Source organism: Gopherus evgoodei, chromosome 5 (genome assembly GCF_007399415.2).
Source record: "Gopherus evgoodei ecotype Sinaloan lineage chromosome 5, rGopEvg1_v1.p, whole genome shotgun sequence".
NCBI classification, from domain to species: domain Eukaryota; kingdom Metazoa; phylum Chordata; order Testudines; family Testudinidae; genus Gopherus; species Gopherus evgoodei.
In genome coordinates, this window is record NC_044326.1 from 396019 (window position 1) to 415345 (window position 19327).

The 19327-nt window shown below is 63.7% G+C and overlaps 2 protein-coding genes and 3 non-coding genes across 18 annotated transcripts in view; all 5 read left to right on the forward strand.

The window, feature by feature from the left end:
* The window catches only part of DCTN1 (dynactin subunit 1), a 134637-nt gene extending 126035 nt beyond the window's left edge, over positions 1 to 8602 (forward strand). For 9 of the 13 annotated variants that reach the window (XM_030563940.1, XM_030563941.1, XM_030563942.1 and 6 more), the window contains 7 exons: positions 480 to 646; positions 2840 to 2854; positions 3441 to 3574; positions 4491 to 4680; positions 5936 to 6012; positions 6917 to 7006; positions 7474 to 8602. In XM_030563940.1, coding sequence (XP_030419800.1) covers positions 480 to 646; positions 2840 to 2854; positions 3441 to 3574; positions 4491 to 4680; positions 5936 to 6012; positions 6917 to 7006; positions 7474 to 7611 — 811 coding nt within the window. In that variant the 3' untranslated portion in view covers positions 7612 to 8602. The remainder of the gene's footprint in view (positions 1 to 479; positions 647 to 2839; positions 2855 to 3440; positions 3575 to 4490; positions 4681 to 5935; positions 6013 to 6916; positions 7007 to 7473) is intronic. The other 4 variants (XM_030563935.1, XM_030563944.1, XM_030563934.1 and 1 more) reach the window with 3 other exon arrangements.
* A 1475-nt stretch (positions 8603 to 10077) lies between these two features.
* On the forward strand, positions 10078 to 18830 carry NOP56 (NOP56 ribonucleoprotein). 2 transcript variants are annotated; one of them, XM_030563960.1, is made up of 12 exons: positions 10078 to 10167; positions 10725 to 10814; positions 11615 to 11729; positions 11835 to 11996; positions 12681 to 12879; positions 13185 to 13372; positions 14655 to 14806; positions 15020 to 15120; positions 15916 to 16064; positions 16410 to 16531; positions 16739 to 16915; positions 16952 to 18007. In XM_030563960.1, exons 1-12 carry the CDS (start codon positions 10165 to 10167, stop codon positions 17162 to 17164), a joined length of 1671 nt encoding a protein of 556 aa, XP_030419820.1. In that variant the 5' UTR covers positions 10078 to 10164; the 3' UTR covers positions 17165 to 18007. The 2 variants fall into 2 exon arrangements, with proteins under 2 accessions (XP_030419820.1, XP_030419821.1); XM_030563961.1 differs by lacking the exon at positions 16952 to 18007 and adding an exon at positions 18051 to 18830 and having other exon boundaries at positions 10079 to 10167; positions 16739 to 16879.
* Positions 12979 to 13114, forward strand: LOC115652999. Its single transcript, XR_004000816.1, has one exon. It is a non-coding gene; the product is annotated as a small nucleolar RNA SNORA51 (small nucleolar RNA).
* On the forward strand, positions 16194 to 16264 carry LOC115652993. The gene has a single exon (XR_004000809.1). It is a non-coding gene; the product is annotated as a small nucleolar RNA SNORD56 (small nucleolar RNA).
* LOC115652992 lies at positions 16583 to 16651 on the forward strand. Its single transcript, XR_004000808.1, has one exon. It is a non-coding gene; the product is annotated as a small nucleolar RNA SNORD57 (small nucleolar RNA).
* Positions 18831 to 19327: the final 497 nt, after the last annotated feature.

The window sequence follows — 19327 nt, forward strand, 5'->3', positions numbered from 1 at the left end:
TGCAGAAGAGGTAGCAGCGATAGCAGTTTGCCATGGTTTCCAGGGCTGTTCGGGAGGTTAGGGTGGCTAGGCCCAGGTGTTAACCGGGGCAGCTAGCAGCAGAGAGGACACGTCTCAGAACAGGCCGCATTCTGGCTGCTTTCTGTGAGGTGCCGGACGTTGGCATTTCACACCATTGCCAGACCCGGTATCCGAACCCCGATGCTGGTGTGGTGTGAACTCCCGGGGAGAGAGCAGTGGTCAGCCTGATGGAGCTAGAACCAGGATTAAGGGAAAGAGACGGAGATGCTTCCTGCGCGTGAGATCTTCACCTGCAGAACAGAGCAGCCTCCCAGGAAAATGGCTGGGGAGCGTGTGGACGGGGGAGGAGGCTGGAAGTTACCAAAGCTGCTGAGATCCTGCCAAGCCTGCTGGGTAGAGGCTGTGAGTTCTGCCCGCTGAGCTGTGCCCCGTTCCCCGGGGGCGTCTCTCCCCTGCAGGGAGTTTGAGGAGACCATGGATGCTCTTCAGGCTGATATTGACCAGCTGGAGTCGGAAAAGATGGAGCTAAAGCAGCGCTTGACCAACCAGTCCAAGCGCACCATCGAGGGGCTGCGTGGATCCCCGGCCTCCGGCATCGCGTCCATTGTCTCGGGCATTGCAGGAGGTGAGCCACCCGCCTGTGCCCCTCCCTAGCGTCTGGGGGCTGTTACTGCAGCCTCGCTGCCCCCAGGGCAAAGGCCCTGTGGGGAGGGGAGTGGGAACTCAGTCGGGCTCCCAGCCAGAGGCAGAGCAGTGTGGGTGGGCGGCTGCTGGCGTGAGCCCCATGCAGGGAGCAATACTCTAGACCCGAGGGAGAGGAGGGGTGGGGGCCTTGCTGCTCACTCAGTTGGATGAGCACCAGGCCGCTTCCCCAGACATCTGGAGCTGGTCGCGTGCGTGGTGGCTCCGCAGGCTGGAAGGCCCCTAGCGAGATGTCCAGGCATCAGTGGATGAGCCGAAGGATGCGTGACGGCCCGGCACTGCCTCTCTGTGCAGCGCGCGCTCAGCTGGGCGCTCGCCTGCCCACTCCTGGATTGCTGAAAGGGCAGCCAGCCGGGGGAAATCGTCTCCGGCGTGCTGCTGCTGCCTGGGGCAGGGAACGCTGCAGGGCTTGGCCATGTGGGGACAACGACTGGCTGGTGAGTTCAGAACCAGTCCATGGTCTGACCTGCACCCCTGCGAGCAGACAGCTGGAGAGGAAAGGCCCCTGGCAGGCTGCTGGAATCCCTCTGCCTCCTTCCCCTTTGCTCCCATGGCTGGGTGGCAGGTTCCTATGGACGTGGAAGCGTCTCACCCAGCCCCTTGTTCTGCCCCGGCAGAGCCCCCTGTCGAGCACAGGTCTGGCCTGCATCCAGCCGCCATTGCTCCCGAGAGAGGCTGCGATTCCCCGGGCTCTCCTCCCCTGCTGGCGGAGAAGCACAGCCACTGCCCTCCGCCTCTGGGTGCGGGCAGCTCTCCAGCCATGGCAGGCGGCGGGGCGTTGGTTTGCTCCTTTCCCCCCACTCCTGGAGTCCAGCCCCAGCTCTGGGGGAGAAGTGGGTGGCCGAGGCCCTCGGCCTGAGGTGCTGAGCTGCGTAGGGTGCTCGGGTCCGGCCCTGCTTTCTCCACTCGGCATGAGCTGCACAGGGCAGACCGAGCCAGGCTGAGTGCAGGGCTGTTGCAGGGCCTGCGTTCTGCTCCCTGCAGGCTCTAGCGTAGAGCCGGAGCCATGCGATTCCCAGGGCATCATTGTTCTCAGCAAACTGCCTTGCACAACAGTGGCCCAGACCCGAGACTCCTGGGACTGGCCCAAACCCGAGGCTCCTAGGACTGGCCAAGGGGGCTCCTCGGAGCCCGTCTGGACTCCTGATCCCACTGGCGTTTATACGGAGGGGGAATGCCCAGTGCTGACGCCTGCAGCTGTGTGCTAACGTGGACATGGGACGTGCTGCTGGCCTCCTGGCACACCACCCTCGCTGTGATTCAGTGAAGTGCCTCTGCCTGGTGGGTTGCTGGCCGTAGCTGGTCCGATGCCTGGATTTTAGCCTGTTTTCTTCCCAGAGCTGCAGTGACCATTGGTCTGTGCTGAGTGTCTGGTGAGAGCGATAAAGGCGGTGGCACCACACTGCACGGGTACCACTTGGCTGTGCGGATCGCAGCAGGAGCCCAGTGCTTGCTGCGTGTTGGCTGGGGGGGCGGGGTCCCCGGTTTACAGCAGGGGAGCTGAGGTACAGGACAGCAGAGGGATTTTTCCAAGGCCCCAGAGTGAGTTGGTGGCAGAGCTGGGAACAGAGTGTCCCGTATCCCACTTCTTTGCGCTCACGGCTCTGGCTCACTGCTCGTGAACTGCTGGTGTCCTGGCATCTTTCCTTCTCTGCCTGTGGTTCACACAGCCATCTGGCTGCCTCGGGCCAGATCCGGAGCAGGCTGAGCCCAGCGGAGGCGGTGGGAGGTGTCAGCAGGTCTTAGGATCCATCCCAGGATGCAGCTGCTCTAGGAATGGCATCTTGGGTTGCGTGCTTGTCCTGCCAGATTGGCTCCAGTGGTGAACTGTGTGGTTTTGGAAACTGCCTGCTCTGCTCTCCAGTCCTGCACCCCCAAGGCAGGTTCCATGGCAGGCGGCACGGGAGCCAGGATGGACTCCAGCTCCTTCTTCAAGGCCGTGTGGCCCCGTGAGGGTCCCTGGAGTGAGAGGCAGCAGACTGGGTGTGAATGTGCATAGGGGGCAGATCTGTGGGGCCATTTTTACAATGGCTTCTCTGGCCAGAGCTGCATTCGAGCCTTGCCCTTCAGCTTTTCATTCTTCTGCTTCTTGTCTCTCTTGTGCTTTCCGCTGCAGAGGAGCAGCCGAGAGGTACGGTATCCTGCTCCAGCCTGCCAACGCTCCTCGTCTCTAGGCCCCCGGAGGGCAGGCCCCAGTGCATGTGAGAAGGGGGTTCTGAGGCTTTGGGAAGTTGAGGTGGAGCGAGAGGCGCTGGATCCTCCTCCAGTGCTGCTCTTTTCAACTGCTCTGAAGCCATGTGGCTCACTGGCCAGAGCATCCTGCATCTAGCCCAGTGTCTGAGAGGGGCAGGGAACAGAGGGGAGATGGATCCACCCAGAGCTGGTTCTGCCGGGGGAAGTGCAGGGCCGCATCCCCTCTCTGCTCAGCGCCAGGAGGCTGTTCTGCAGGGATGGGATCCTGGCCTGGGACGGGTGTTGTCAGGGTATTTGCATGGGTTCGACCCCAGGGCACAGCCACGGGACTCTCCATCTCCGGCTGCGTGACTGATGGCTCTGTGCCCTGGCCAGGGGCGTGCGTGCGGGTCGCTCCTGCTGCTGCTCCTTGGCACAGCCACACTGATCTCTTCCTCCCCCTCAGCCTGCGGCCCGACCCTGCATGCACAGCCCACGCCGGCTCCAGTCTCCTTTGCCCATTGATGTTCTCGCCCCGTTTGCAGGTGTCAGCGCTGGCCAGGTGATGGGAGGTGGCTCAGGACCTGTCCAGGTGAAGGATTCACCTCTTCTCCTCCAGCAGATCGATGCCATGCGGCTGTCCATTGAGCACCTCAAAACTGAGAACAACCGGCTGAAGGTGAGGGGGCCTCTCCGGGCGGGCATCTCTTGGGGTTTGCACCACTGGGCTATCCAGGCATTCGTCCGGCCAGGCCTGGGCTGCACACACCCCGACTGGCTACCGGGAATCACCCATTGCTCTCCAGCCAGTCCCCCCGGGGGGAGCAGGGAAGGGCAGTCCGCCTGGTCAGAGGAAGGGGATACCAGACGTGCTGGAGCTGGGATGGTTTAGTCTGGAGCTGTAGTGAGAATCTAGAGGAGACTGGCTGACTGGGCCCGTTTATAGGAGCAAAGGGCCATTGGTAGTATGCAAAGGAAATGTACCGTTAACCTGTGGCCCTCCTTGCTGCAGGCATTGCTGATGCTAATCGCTGAGACTCGCGGGCACGTCAGACCCCTCTGCCCTAGGAGGGGCACTGGCAGAGCCACTCGCAAGGATCAAATGCCAAGGACTCCTGCCTCCTTGTCCTTCCCCACCCCCCCACACCAACTTCCAGGGCCCAGTGCTGTGCATTGGGGAGGGGCCTCTCCCTCCTCTGTGCCATTCGGCGCAGAGGTGACACAGGCCAGCAGCCCCCAGCTCCGGGGCCTCAGGCTCTGTTCCGGGCGGCCAACTCCTGTTCTCCTCGACTGGAACTGCTGGGGTGTGGAGCGAAGAGCAGCGTCTCAGGGGGGAAACTGGGTCCCTGCTCCCTGGGGTGAGTGGGAGGGAGCACTTGGCTCCCCCGATGAGGGGAACTGTGTGGCTCGGCTAGTGGCTGGGTATCCCTGGGGAAGGAGCTCTGGGTCCCTCTGTTTGCCTGGTTCTCCTGTGGCTGCCGACTGGAGAATGGGCCGGGCCCCTCTTGCCTCCAAGTCCCATCACTTGGCCGGCGGGCTGGGGCTGGGGCTGGGGCGGAGCCGTGGGCTACACGCGTGCATTGCTTCGTGCTCAGGGAGTCCAGATGAAGGCGGAGCTGGCAGCGCTGCCCCCTCTGCACGTCCCGAAGCTCTCGCTTCCCGAAGAGCGACAGAGGGAGGAGGTGGCATCTGGCACCCTGTACAGGAAGACGAGCCAGCTGCTGCAGACCCTTTACCAGATGAGCGCCAATGCCAAGGTGGTGGATGTCACGCGCAGGAGCTCAGGTACAGCTCCTTGGCACAGGCGCCTCCAGGAGGCAGGTCAGCGGAGTCAGCTGGGACCCAAGGGGGGGTCCCCGTGGTCCAGGCCTGCTAGCGAACTTATTGGTGGTAGCAGCTTCAGTGCCAGAGGCCAGGTGGGTCCTTGTCAGATGGGGTGTGGGCAGGGCCTGTGGGCATGCTCTTCTCTCAGCCCGTGCCCAGGGCAGAGCCGGCCAGGGATGTGTGTCCTCTCCTGGGGGTGGCTGCTGTCTCTGGGGCTGAGCCCAGGCTGTCCCATAGGGTTCTGTCCGAAGCCCGCCTGCCGGTCTGTAACGCCCCTGCCTTGCTGCAGCCGCTCGTTCAGCCGGCTCCACGAGGGGTGAGCACGGGGACAGCACTGGGGATCCGGGGAAGCAGGCTGGAGACTTTTGCTTGTTACTTTAACCCGTCAAGGTTTTGTGTTTCGCTGGAGATGACTGGTGCTGTCACTGTGCCCCCGCTGTGGGTATCTGCCCTCAGTATCCCCAGGGACCGAACGCTGAGACCCGCCAGTCGGGAGCCAGGCGAGCTAGGAATTCAGGGCACCTGGAACCTGCTGGAGGTGCCTGGCTGTGCGGCCCACCAGCGTGCCCTGTGCCCCTAGTGGGGCTGCCCATTTCCTGCCTTCCCTTGCGAAAGGTGCCCTCCCCGTGAGGCCTCCCAGTGATTTCTGGGCACCCAGCCTCCCTTGTGCTCCCTGTAGCCAGGCTCAGGGCTGTGGTGGTTTCCTTTTGAAGGGCCCAGAAGTGTGCCCTAGACACTGATCAGCCCCCGCCCAGGACAGGCCGAGCTGTTGGATGGGCAGGAGCTCAGCTCCTGCAGGCTGAAGGACTGCACCATACCCTGGCCCTGGGAGCTGCGTGCCAGGGTCCCGCTGACCTGCAGCCTGCATTGCACACGCTGGGCTATTCACCCCCGCTCCAGCCTCTCCTATCCTGGCCCCTCCTAGAGATCGGGGGAGCAGGGGCTTAGTCACCCTATTCCCCCTGCTTTCAATGGGCCTCTGGGATGGGAACGTCCCTGTGGTGTCGTGTTTCTCCTTCGATAACCTGGATCCAGGATTCTCCAGTGCTGTCCTGTCTCTGCTGCGCAGCTGCATTTCAGTGCTGGGGCCTTGGGGCTGAATGCTGCTAGCCACAGTCACTGAGACCCTGGCTCGGGGCAGCTCCTCCCCCTCGCCCAGCTGGGACTCAGCACCCTCTCTGCGGGGAGCCCCCCTTACGGGACTCTTCTCCCGCAGCAGGAGGCCCGGCCGCCCAGCTGCTGGAGCAGACAGCCCGCCTGAAATCCCTGAGCAGCACCATCGACAAGCTGAAGGTAAATGCAGCAGCTGCCCGGGATCTGTCGGCATCTCTGCAAACGCCCCACAGCCCCGCCTGGCGCCGAGGCAGCGAGCGAGCGGCAGGGAGCAGCCAGTTCTTCCAGGAGAGCAACGCGCTGCTGAGTCTGCCACGGGCTGTGGGGGCGCAATCATCGGCATCTCCCTAATAACACTGCCGGTGCCCCTCACTCCTGACCTGCAGCCCCCTGCCCCCTCCCCCAGCTCTGCCGGTGCCCCTCACTCCTGATCCGCAGCCCCTGCTAGCCCAGCCCAGGGCTCTGCCCAGCCCAGGGCTCTCCCCAGCTCTGCTGGTGCCCCTCACTCCCAACCCACAGCCCCTGCTAGCCCAGCCCTGCCCCCCCACAAGCACTGCCGGTGCCCCCCCCGACTTGCAGCCCGTTAGCCCAGCTCTGCCCCCCCCCACTCTGCTGGTGCCCCTCACTCCCGACCTGCAGCCCCCTGCTATCTAAGGGGAGACTGTTACATGTGGTGCTTTTTTTTTTATGTGAACAAATATTTCCTTAAACCTGTGACTAAAGTGGCTATGACCCTAGATAGCCACATTCTCCCCCCCGCCCACTCCAAAAAATGCCTGTGTGCTCTGTGAACACGCTGCCTTGGGCATGCTGCTTACTCAGGTGTCGGCTGGGAGGGGAGAAGGGAACTCCACCTGTGGAGCTGCTTAGGCACCTTGTCATTTACCCTGGGCAAGGCAGGGTTGGCCATCCCCGTCCTCCCACCTTCCTGGGTGATGTGGGGAGCTGCTCTTGCCTGCTGGAGACTCTGGCAGGAGAGGCAGGGAGCTCCCCACCCCACACCTGCGTGCGGGGGTGCCGGGTGCCCTGCAGGGTGCACTTCTGGAGGGATGATGTTGCCCTGCTCCCTTTTCCTCCCTTGCAGGATGAAGTGATGAAGGAGACGGTCCTGCAGCACCCCGGGGCCAATGTCCTCACCGACTTCGCCACCTTCCCATCCTCTGCCTTCCTCAAGGTGAGATGCTGCTCTCCAGGGAGCGTTCCCCACAGCTCTGGGGGTGACGGCTGAGGGAGCACGTGGCCCAGCAGGTGTCCTAGCCAAGCCCAGAAGGGTCTGCGCTTAGTTCCCGTGGCCTGTGCGCAGGAGCTCCCTTGCCACGGTCTGGAGGATTCGGATTAGTAGTCTGGAGGCTGCAGGGTCCCAGCACCTGTAGCTGGGGGAGCTGGTTGCTGTTCGTGGGGGGTCGCACATGCATCCCCATGCAGCGTGGCTCTGGGCTGAATGGAGCTCCATGGGCCTGCTGACAACACTCCCTGCCAGGGAGGAAAGGTGACCGGGCCCTGGGGTGTGTGAAACCCCCTCGGGCGACACTCTCTGGAGCTGGCCCCTAGGAGATAACGCAGTGTTACCCTCCTGGCACTTAGGTTGGCTTTTATCAGCCTGAGTCCTGCTGCCCCTGACCCTCCGCTCTGCTCTTCCAGGCCAGAGAGGAGAAGAAGGACGACACCGTGTACATTGGCAAAGTGACCTTCCCCTGCCAGCCTGGCCATGGCCAAGTGCACAAGCTCGTCCTGACACCGGAGCAGCTGTGTGAGCTGCATGGCCGCCTCATCTCCTAAGGGACCCCCCCACCCCTCCACAGAGATGGATGTTCCTTGCACAGCCCCTCTCCCCAGCCCGTTGCTGAGTCTCTTCTCCAAGGCCCTTCTTGGCAGGGACTTGCTAGCCTGTGTGTACAGCAGACTCCAGCAGAGCACCCCCAGCTGGAGCACTGGGTTCCAGCTAATGAAACCACTCGCCCTGCTGCCCCGCCGAGGGGGACCTTGGCATAGCTGTGTGTGCGTGTGTGTTCGCTCCTGCCTGGATCTCCAGCTGCCTTTCCTCCTCCCCGCTCTCCTGGGGCATCTGAGAGCTGCCTTTCTCCTGGGGGCGGGGCTGATTGTGTACATTACACTCAAAGTGAAAACTCTTTCAACATCCACCCCAGCAGCTCTTTGTTCAAACGGCACCGACCTGGCCAGGGAGCTCACAGCTCCTGATCCGCTCGGCCCCTGGTAGCGCCAGGGCAGGCTCTGTAGGGAGCACCACCTTTCTCCAGCTGGGATTTGAGTGGCACGGGGGACAGGAGCTGGCCTTGCACTGAGGGTGGGAGTGGCATAGTAACCCTGCCCAGCTCAGACTAACTGACCAACACGAGAAACCCAGCCAGAGATGCCTCTGTTCTGCCCTGCTCAGTGCTGAGGGGTTTGGGCTCCTGGCCAGGCAGTCGGGCTGTGCCTTTAGCTCCTGTCACTGGATGAAGGGTTCATGCCAGAGGGGAAAGGGAGCCCCTGGGGGTCCTGCTCTGAACAATACAGATACCCGCAGTGGGGTGAGTTCAAAGCCCGTCTCACCAGCTGCTGGTGTCAAACGTCTCTGCCCCCCGCTGCTGTGGTTGTCACATCAGTGCAGGGGGCTGGGAGCTGAGTTCCCCCATAGCTACTGGGTGAGTGCGGGGAGGAGCTTCGGGTCTGTTGGTACGTGCACATGCTGCTGCACCATCCCCTCCTGTAACCAGTTCCTAGCACACCAGGGCTCTGGAAATGAATAAAGCTACAACTGTTACACCCAGCTTGGTCCAGCGAGGTTATTCTGCGCTCCGCCCGCTGGGCCCACGGCCAGGGCTGGAATTGCCAGGCTCGCCCTGGCCTGTGGTGCCGGCTGCCTGCAGCCTTGTGCTAGACTAGCTCGTAGGAACGATGTCACAGCTTCCTTAGCCGCTCCGCCCTGGAGGGGATCTTAGACTCCAAAATGCAGCTTCCAGGAAGTGGCAGACGGGGTGCAGGCGCAGTCTGCAGGAGTGAGATCGGGGAGGCCAAATCCTGCTTGGAGCGCGGCCCTGAGAGTAAGGAGAAGGGTTTGATCAGGCCTCTTAGCAGCAGGGAGTCAGGCCGGGAAGGTGGGGTCCTGCCTGGGGGGGCGGGCAGCCCAGCGCCGGAGGCTGCGGGGAACCCCAAGGGCTCAGTCCGCACAGGCTGGGGGGGAGGAGGCACCAGCCCCCGGGGGAGAAAGACCCGGACGAGCGCGAGCCCCTGGGGCCGGCGGTGCTGCGGGTGCGGGGCCTTCGCTCCGAGCGCTCCCGGCGCGGGGAAAGGGCCACGTGCTGCCCAGCTGTAAACTGCGGGGGGGGGCGGGGCCCGGGAACCAGCCAATCCCGCAGCCCGCAGGCTGGGGCGGGACCCTGGGGGGCGGGGCCCGGGAACCAGCCAATCCCGCAGGCTGGGGCGGGGCCCGGGGAACCAGCCAATCCCGCCGCCCGCAAACTGGGGCGGGACCCTGGGGGGCGGGGCCCGGGGAACTAGCCAATCCCGCCGCCCGCAGGCTGGGGCGGGACCCTAGGAGGCGGGGCCCGGGGAACCAGCCAATCCCGCAGGCTGGGGCGGGGCCCGGGGAACCAGCCAATCCCGCCGCCCGCAAACTGGGGCGGGACCCTGGGGGGCGGGGCCCGGGGAACTAGCCAATCCCGCCGCCCGCAGGCTGGGGCGGGACCCTGGGGGCCGGGGCCCGGGGAACCAGCCAATCCCGCAGGCTGGGGCGGGGCCCGGGGAACCAGCCAATCCCGCCGCCCGCAGGCTGGGGCGGGGCCCGGGGAACCAGCCAATCCCGCCGCCCGCAGGCTGGGGCGGGACCCTGGGGGGCGCGGCCCGGGGAACCAGCCAATCCTGCAGGCTGGGGCGGGACCCTGGGGGGCAGCAGAGGGCTTCCGGCTCCAGCCCGGGCGGGCGGCGCGAGGGCGGGACCGGCCCGTGCGCGGCTGAACGCGGCCCGGCTCCGCGGGAGCTACAGCGGTTTCACTGAGACAGGGAGGGCTCTGAGGCCCTCTCGCTACCCCATTGGCGGATGAGGGAAATGGACGGGTTCTGATGGCGGTCTCGCTATCCCATTGGCGGATGACAGGAAAGGGGCCGGTCCTAAGGGCGCTCTAGCTATCCCATTGGCGGATGAGGGAAATGGGGCGGGACCTGAGGACGCTCTCGCTTCCCATTGGCGGATGAGGGAAAGGGGCGGGTACTGATTGCGCTCTCGCTATCCCATTGGCGGAAGAAGGGAAGGTCAGGCTCTGATTGGTGGAGAGGTCGGTTTCCGGTTCCGGCGGGTCTCTCTGCGGCCCCGTTGCGCGGGGAGGCGGCAGGATGGTGAGCGGCCTGCGGGGCCCATCCGAGTCCATCCCCCCGCGGCGGGGCGGGCCCGGGCCCGGGCGGGTGCCTGGATGGCTCGGGGCGATGGGAGGCGGGGCCGGGCGGGGGGGCACCGGCTTTGGGCGGGGGGGACGGGGCGGCCCGGGGGAGGGGGACCGGCTTGGGGCGGGGGGGACGGGGCGGCCCGGGGGAGGGGGACCGGCTTGGGGCGGGGGGGACGGGGCGGCCCGGGGGAGGGGGGACCGGCTTGGGGCGGGGCGGCCCGGGGGAGGGGGACCGGCTTGGGGCAGGGGGGGACGGGGCGGCCCGGGGGAGGGGGACCGGCTTGGGGCGGGGGGGACGGGGCGGCCCGGGGGAGGGGGACCGGCTTGGGGCGGGGGGGACGGGGCGGCCCGGGGGAGGGGGGACCGGCTTGGGGCGGGGCGGCCCGGGGGAGGGGGACCGGCTTGGGGCAGGGGGGACGGGGCGGCCCGGGGGAGGGGCCCCGGCTTGGGGCGGGACGGACGGGGCGGCCCGGGGGTCCCGTCCCGCGGCTCTGACGCTCCCTCTTGCAGGTGCTGCTGCACGTGCTGTTCGAGCACGCGGCCGGCTACGCGCTCTTGGTCGTGCGGGAGGTGGAGGAGATCAGCCTGCTGCTGCCCCAGGTGCGGGGCCGCGCCCTCTGCCCCGCGGACTCGGGGGTGGTTCTCCTCCTGCTGCCCCGCCTCGGTCACCTTCGGCCCCGGGGTTGGGGGTGCTGGAGCCACTCGTGGTTCCCCCCGGAGCAGGGCCAGTGTGTGCCCACGTGCCTAGCGGGGCCCGACTCTCAGCTGGATGGGCCCTGGGAGGTCTCGGGGTTTCCTTGGGGAGGCCCGTCCTAGTCCTAGGCTTGTCACATGTGCTCCCTGAGCTGACCTCGGTGCCTGGCCCAACGGGGGCTTCCCCATCTGTCCCTGGCCTTTCCAGGGCTGGGAGCGGGGAGGGAAAGCAGCGAGATGGGTCCTGGCAGGGGGGCCGAGGTGCATGGAGGGGGGGCTGCTCTGGGCTGCGGGAACCCAGCCAATGGGGCTGAGCCTCTGTTCTGTCAGGCAGGCTCAGCTGAGTGCTGTGATGAACAACCCAGATCTGTCAATCCGCTGAAAGCTGTGATGTCTCGCTGTGTCTGAGCACTGGGTCCGGCCGGGGGGGAGGTATTTGCAGCTACGCGGCTCCCAAGATGCTGACAGGGTGCTTGTGAGTCGAGCTGGTGCTGTGTTCCAGCCAGGTGTCCGGAGGGATCTCAGCAGCTTCCTGCTCTTACAGAGAAGCCGTGTGTGTTGGGGCTGCAATCTGCAGCCTTTGCTTTAGCCGCATTACTCATGGGGGCTTTGTGCTCAGTCAGTATATGTGCTGCTGGCCCCTCTGTGGGTTGGGGCCCCAAGTTGCCCTGTGTGATACTCACCCGCTGCCCTGTGGCCCCTTCCAGGTGGAGGAGAGCATCCTGAACTTCGGCAAGTTCCACAGCATCGTCAGACTGCTGGCCTTCTTCCCATTCAAATCTGCCCAGAGTGCCTTGGAGAATGTCAATGCCATCTCGGAAGGTGAGGCTGGGCTCGCGGCTGCTGCCCTTTGGGCCGGCAACGGCCTTGGAGACTTGCTGCCCTGTAGCTGCACAGCCCATTAACGTCTCCCTCTTCCCGGGGCAGGGATTCTCCATGAGGACCTCAGGCTGTTCCTGGAGACCAACCTGCCGGCCAAGAAGAAGAAAACGTTGCTGGGAGTCAGCGACACCAAGATTGGGGCTGCCATCCAGGAGGAGCTGGGTTACCAGTGCCAGACTGGAGGGGTCGTGGCAGAAATCACGCGAGGTGAGAGGAGACGAGGGGCTCTAGTAAGGCCTGGAGATGCCAGCCGGCCTTACTAGAGCCTTACTAGAGCTGGGGGGTGATACGCCTGGGTCTGTCCCCCAGTGCCTTGCATGTGTGTGGGGTGTCCCTGTTTGCATTGGAGGGGAGGTGCTGGGATAATAAGGGGACCCCAATGCTCACTCCAGGCTGCCCTCACTCCTAGGCTTGTCCTGGGGGCGGGCGGGCGGGCAGGGGCTTGGTGCTCCTCCAGGCTGCCTCACTCCGTGGCTTGTCCCAGGGGCGGGCGGGGGCTCGGTGCTCACTCCAGGCTGCCTCGCTCCGTGGCTTGTCCCGGGACGGGCGGGCGGGGACTCGGTGCTCACTCCAGGCTGCCCTCGCTCCGTGGCTTGTCCCAGCGGCGGGTGGGTGGGGGCTCGGGGCTCACTCCAGGCTGCCCTCGCTCCGTGGCTTGTCCCAGCGGCGGGTGGGTGGGGGCTCGGGGCTCACTCCAGGCTGCCCTCGCTCCGTGGCTTGTCCCAGGGGCGGGCGGGGACTCGGTGCTCACTCCAGGCTGCCCTCGGTCCGTGGCTTGTTCCAGGGGCGGGTGGGTGGGGGCTCGGTGCTCACTTTAGGCTGCCCTCGCTCCGTGGCTTGTCCCAGGGGCGGGCGGGGGCTCGGTGCTCACCAGAAGTTCTGTGCCTGCAGGGATCCGCCTGCACTTCCACACCCTGGTGAAGGGCCTCACTGCCCAGTCGGCCTCCAAGGCGCAGCTGGGCCTGGGGCACAGCTACTCACGTGCCAAAGTGAAATTCAACGTCAACAGAGTTGACAACATGATCATCCAGTCCATCAGCTTGCTGGACCAGCTGGACAAGGACATCAACACCTTCTCCATGCGTGTCAGGTGAGGGCTCTCTGAGCCGCGGGGTCGGGGGTAGCGCTGTGTGCAGAGAACACTTCTGCCCTGGATGGCGTGGGGGTTAGTGTGGCACCTGGGCGTCATCCCCTCCCCGTGCTTACCGCAGGCAGCGCAACACCCACTGCTGACTGCATAGAAAGGGGAGGAAGAGCATCAGCCCTGCATACACCCCAGCCAGGGAGCCTGTGACCTGGGCTGTCTTGTTAGCAGGGAGACACGTCTGCTGCGGGGGAGGAGCCGGCAGGTCCATCATCTCCCCTCCCTGACTGCTCTCCTCTGGCCTCCCGCAGAGAGTGGTACGGGTATCACTTCCCAGAGCTCATCAAGATTGTGAGTGACAACTACACCTACTGCCGCCTGGCCAAGTGCATCGCAAACCGCAGGGAGCTGAGCGAGGAGAGGCTGGAGGCGCTGGAGGAGATTGTGATGGATAGTGCCAAGGCCCAGGCTATTCTGGATGCTTCTCGGTCATCCATGGGTTAGCTGCACTTCTAAGGCTATCCTGAGGGCTGGAGGGTGGGTCTCTAGAGCTGGCCCTGGGGTTTCTGCGCTGGGGTCTGAGGGCTCATGGGGTGGGGGAGAGACAGGTCAGGAGTGCTGGCCCTGGGGTCTCTGCACCGGGGTCTGAGGGCTCATGGGGTGGGGGAGGGACAGGTCAGGAGTGCTGGCACCGGGGTCTCTGCACTGGGGTCTGAGGGCTCATGGGGTGGGGGAGGGACAGGTCAGGAGTGCTGGCCCTGGGGTCTGAGGGCTCATGGGGGGGGGAGGGACAGGTCAGGAGTGCTGGCACCGGGGTCTCTGCACTGGGGTCTGAGGGCTCATGGGGTGGGGGAGGGACAGGTCAGGAGTTCTGGCTCTGGGGTCTGAGGGCTCATGGGGGGGGAGGGACAGGTCAGGAGTTCTGGCTCTGGGGTCTGAGGGCTCATGGGGGGGGGAGGGACAGGTCAGGAGTGCTGGCTCTGGGGTCTGAGGGCTCATGGGGGGGAGGGACAGGTCAGGAGTGCTGGCCCTGGGGTCTCTGCACTGGGGTCTGAGGGCTCATGGGGGGGGGAGGGACAGGTCAGGAGTGCTGGCTCTGGGGTCTGAGGGCTCATGGGGGGGGGAGGGACAGGTCAGGAGTGCTGGCTCTGGGGTCTGAGGGCTCATGGGGGGGAGGGACAGGTCAGGAGTGCTGGCCCTGGGGTCTCTGCACTGGGGTCTGAGGGCTCATGGGGGGGGGGGAGGGACAGGTCAGGAGTGCTGGCTCTGGGGTCTGAGGGCTCATGGGGTGGGGGAGGGACAGGTCAGGAGAGCTGGCTCTGGGGTCTGAGGGCTCATGGGGGGGGAGGGACAGGTCAGGAGAGCTGGCTCTGGGGTCTGAGGGCTCATGGGGGGGGAGGGACAGGTCAGGAGTGCTGGCTCTGGGGTCTGAGGGCTCATGGGGGGGGGGGGGAGGGACAGGTCAGGAGAGCTGGCTCTGGGGTCTGAGGGCCCAATATGTTGCACATGGCTCGGGGTGTGTGTGGGTGGGGGCAGAGCTGCTATGGGTTCCCCATATCATCTGGCCTGTTCCTTGATCAGGATATCCATTGAGCAGAGGCTGATGGGGAGGAATTCTCTCCCCACCCCCACTGGCTAGTACTGGCTGTGGTTGGCGGAGAGGCTCAGGACTCTGACCTGCTGCTTCTCTTGGGGGTGGCGGTTCCTGGGTTGCAGCGCCCTGCGGGGTCGCCCTGGCCCAGGGGCAGTTCTTGTCATGCGCTGACATCTGCTCTCTGCAGGGATGGACATCTCCCCCATTGACCTCATCAACATCGAGAGCTTCTCCAGCCGGGTGATCTCGCTGTCCGAGTACCGCAAGGGCCTGCAGGAGTATCTGCGCTCCAAGATGGGCCAGGTGGCTCCCAGTCTCTCCGCCCTCATCGGAGAAGTGGTAAGCGGCTGGGGCAGGGGTGGTCTGTGCTCCCCCAGGCCACAGAAATGATGTTCTAGTGTGAATCTGTCAATCCTCTGAGCTCTGTGCTGAGACACGGTCACTGCTGATCCATGCCCTGGGGAGCTGTGGCTCCGAATGCAGCATTGCATGCTGGGGCCTGTAGTCATCTCGGCTCTCACCATCCTGCTTGTCTCCTTGGCGTCTCCGCAGGTGGGTGCCCGTCTGATCTCCCACGCCGGCAGCCTGACGAACCTGGCCAAGTACCCGGCCTCAACGGTGCAGATCCTGGGGGCGGAGAAGGCCCTCTTCAGGTACAGCTGCAGGGTGGTCGTGGTGATGGCAGGCTCCTGGGCCGCTGGGCTTGACATGTTGGCCAGACACGGCTGCATGCGACAGTGATAAACCAGCCCCAGTCTCTGAGCGACCACCGAGGCTTTTCCTTCTCTTGCTGAGCAGTTGGGTCCGGGTGCTGGGTCTGTCATGGAAACCCTGCAGCAGGTTAGCTATTCTGATTGCTGGGCGGGGGGAGTGACAGGCAGAGAGAGAGAGACTAGTACTAGCCATGCATGGCAAGCTGGGAGGTGTCCAGCACCTGGCCTGGATTTCAGGCCTGGCTGTCACATGTATCTGACTCCTGGGAAGGAGATGGAGCCAGGCAGCTTCTGCTGCAGCTGGGATGTTGGGTACTGGTGGACCATGGCTCCCCCAGGCGCCATAGTCAGTGCTGCTCCAGGGTGACTGCCAGCTGCCTTCTGGTCACAGGGAAGGCTGCTCTCCTTGCTTACTGTTATCTGCCAGGCTGTGTGAGGACTGTGACACCTTCTGGCTCTCAGCGTCTGGCATAGCTAGTGCCTTAGCCGTGGTTGTGCTGCTTTCTAGGGGCGCAGGAAGGAGCAGAACTGGGTGGTTTTGGGGGGGGAGGGTGGGCCTTCAGACCCGCAGTACGGCTGCAGTCACCTAGGTGCGTTCACCCCCGAGCACTGGGCTGCTGCATCATACCAGGCCAAGCAGGTTGGATTGGGTTGGCAGTCTCTGGCCACAGGCCGCTCGCCAGCCCCAGCAGGATCAGGGCTCCAGAGCAACCTTCATTCCCATACTTGTTCCAGGGCCTTGAAAACTCGTGGCAACACCCCGAAGTACGGGCTGATATTCCACTCCACCTTCATCGGGCGAGCGGCTACCCGCAACAAGGGGCGCATCTCCCGCTACCTGGCCAACAAGTGCACCATCGCCTCCAGGATAGACTGCTTCTCAGGTGCTGCTTTCACCGAGCCCCTGCCACGCCCGGCTGGGGGAGGGTCCTGCCTGGGCGCTGTCCCTCCAGTGGCACAAGATGCCGAGCTGGAGGCCAGTGGAGTGTCAGTCACACAAATCCCAGCGGCTTCTGCAGTGATGGGAATATTTTTCGTCAACAGCATTTCACGTGGTGAATGGTGACACCTGTTTTCTGAGCAAAGCCGGCTCGGGCTGGGAAACGGGGGGCTGCCTGCTGGATGGCAGGGACTGGCAGTTGATGGGGAGTGGGCAACTGGCTGTGAATGGGGTGGGTTGGCTTTGCTGTAGCTAGCAGCCTGTCATTCACGCTGCCCCCTCTCTGCAGATGTCCCGACGAGCGTCTTTGGGGACAAGCTCCGGGAGCAGGTCGAGGAGCGCCTGGCCTTCTACGAGACAGGAGAGCCTCCCCGCAAGAATCTGGATGTCATGAAGGAGGCCATGGTGGAGGTGAGGGGCTGGGAGTGGGCCTGAGGTGCTGCGGGACTCCTGGGTGGGTGCCGGACATGATGTGAAATCTCCTGCCTGACCAACTGCTGGAGGCAAAAGCTGATTTAATGAGGCTGATCCGACACCTCGGGAGTGGGGAGCCTGGCCTGCCCGTCACGATGGTCTGTATTATCAGTGCTGATGGAGCCTCCGTTGTCCCTTTGCCAGGCTACCGAGGTGGCTGCCGAAATCAAGAAGAAAGAGAAGAAAAAGAGGAAGCGGGAGAAGAAGCGTCTGGAAGCCTTGGCAGTGGCAGCAGCTGCTGAGGAAGCTGAGAACTCTGTGCTGGAGACAACCATGGAGGCAGAGGTAAAGAACCAGGAATGCGCCCTAGGGCCTAGGCTGGCTGCAGAGGCCCTCACGCTGTTGTCTGATGGGGAGGCCTGGAACTGGTATTTCCATCACGACTTGTGTGCTCCAGACAGGTCCTGTCCAAAGTCTCACCCAGCAGAGGGAGAGGATGGGGGCTTGGGTCCACCGCCTGCCCAGGGAGCTCGGAACGAGGCAGTTTCCTGGCTTCTCATTTCTGCCCCTCCGTACAGCAGTGAAAGGCAGCGGCTGGGGGCAGAGGCAGGTGGCTCTGGGAATTGCTGAGCGGTGCAGTGGGGCCTGGGCCTCAGCTCAGACAGATACTCTGAGCCCCCACGACACCCAGGGCAATGCCTCCGATTGCACAGATCTGACCTGCATGCTTTAATCAGTGCAAGGGCTGACCGGTCAATGGGCGTAATGTGGGAATATAGCTCCTCCGTTATTATTCCCAGCTGCCTGCAGACTCAGGCTGACAATGCTGTTAATTGGCCTGCTCTGTAGGGTTGCAACAGAAGAGTTTGAGGATGAGGGAGAATGCAGCTGGAGCCCCAGTGAGCTCGCACAGCCTGCTCATGGGTCCGTATCCTGCCTTCACAGGGAATGTGCCTGGGGTGCACGTCTCCCTCCAATGACTGGAGCTCCTGGAGGCCCCAAGCCCTAGCTGCAGGGAATGATGTCCCAGAGCCCAGATGCTCTGGGGCTGATGCCCTGGGCAATCCTTTGATTGAATGGCAGGTGCAGTGTGGGAGCAGCCACCGGCTGCCAGGTTTCAGATCCTCAGGCAGGGCAGCCAGCACATGGCAGGGAGTGAGGAGAAAGCAAAGGGAACAGTGGACTGGGACCACCAGACCTTGCTTGGGCTGCCTGATGCGTGGCCGCTATCCTGGGCTGTGTGAAATGGGCTGGTCCTAGTCCTGGCCAGCCTCTTCTCACTGCTGCTCTCCATGTTGGGCTGTGGTTCTGAGGGGACTTGCTAGGGGATGTGGCCTAGAAACCCACGTGTCCACGCAGCGCAGGCATCAACCAATGCCAGCCTCTGCAGAGCACTGCACTTTAGCCTGTGTAATGCCTGAGCTGCTCCTGCTCCAGCACCAGCAGGGCATGGGCCTGAGTGTGCTACACCCCAGGGGGTTCACAGGGCCCCTGTAATCCCCCCTCTCTGCTCCAGGAAAACGACACAGAGCCCAAGAAGAAGAAAAAGAGGAAGCACCAGGAGACCTCACTGGACGAGAACGGGTTGGCAGAGGAGCTCTTGCCCAAAAAGCAGAAGAAACTGGCCCAGGAAGAGCCCCCCCAGTCAGACAAGAAGAAGAAGAAAAAGGTCCAGGAGGAGGATTAGCGAGGGCATTACCAGGATTAGCGAGGGCTGCAGCAGCACAGGCTGCCCAGCACCCAGACAGTGGCAGGACACTTACCTTTCCCGGCTCTCAAAACCTGTTGCTTCTTGTCCAGCATTTCAAGGCAGCTGCATGTCCTAGAATGTACCCAGCCAGAGCAGCCTGCCTTAAATGCGTTCTGGTCTCTGGCATCTCCCATGAGTCTGGGCAGAACTTGCAGTGCTGGGCTCGCTCTGGCAGAGGCTCGATTCATGGCACGTCAGGCTGTGCCTAGCCACTGGTTTGACGTGGTCGAGACAGTTATTCCTTGGAGTGCGTCTGGCCTGGGACCGTGGGGGCTGTTCCGTTCTTGGGCGGCCGCAGCAGAGCGTGCTCCCACCGGACAGTGCCGCCTCCCCTCCGCACTGCAGCCTGCAGCAGCGTCCAGAGGCCAGCTGGGCTGTGGGAGGGATTGCTGGGCCAGGGACCAGTGCTTGTGTTTCTGTTCAAGCCGTGAGCTCCGTCCTCTGCACAGCGTGTTACTGGGGAAGCAGAGGGAGTGGAACAACCTCCTGGCCCTACCTGTGACTGAAAACAAACTTCCACTAACAATAAATGTCTCAAGCTTTTCACGCCTCTGTTTGTTTTTAAGAGAGAGACTTCCCTGTGCTGCCCCAGCTCGGCTTGGCCTCTGGCTTCTAGCTCTGCAGGTTTGCAGCTGCCCAGAGCATGAGCCGGGGGAAGACAGTTGCTCAAGGCGAGAGGGTTTTAATTTCTTGGGTAAAGATTTCAAATAGGGGGTTGGGTCCAGTTGTGAGTCCCTCCTTCAGGCTACCCCACTGAGCCAATGTCGTGGGTAGGACCCCAGCAATGGTGTGCACTGTGATGCTGGGGGTGTTCCCCCCTAATCGTCATAGCTAAGCCCCCCAGCACTGTACATTTGCCTACGATCATGGTTGTGTCCTCTCCCTGAGGTGACTGGCCTGGCTCTGCCCCTCCGTGTGCTAGATTACCCAACGGGGCCCTTTACAACCTGTCTTAAAAACCAAGGGGGAGAGGATAAAACCTCAGTAGGATTGGAGGGCGGGATTCAGAGATGACCAGAAGCTGGAAATGAGCAGTTCAGTTT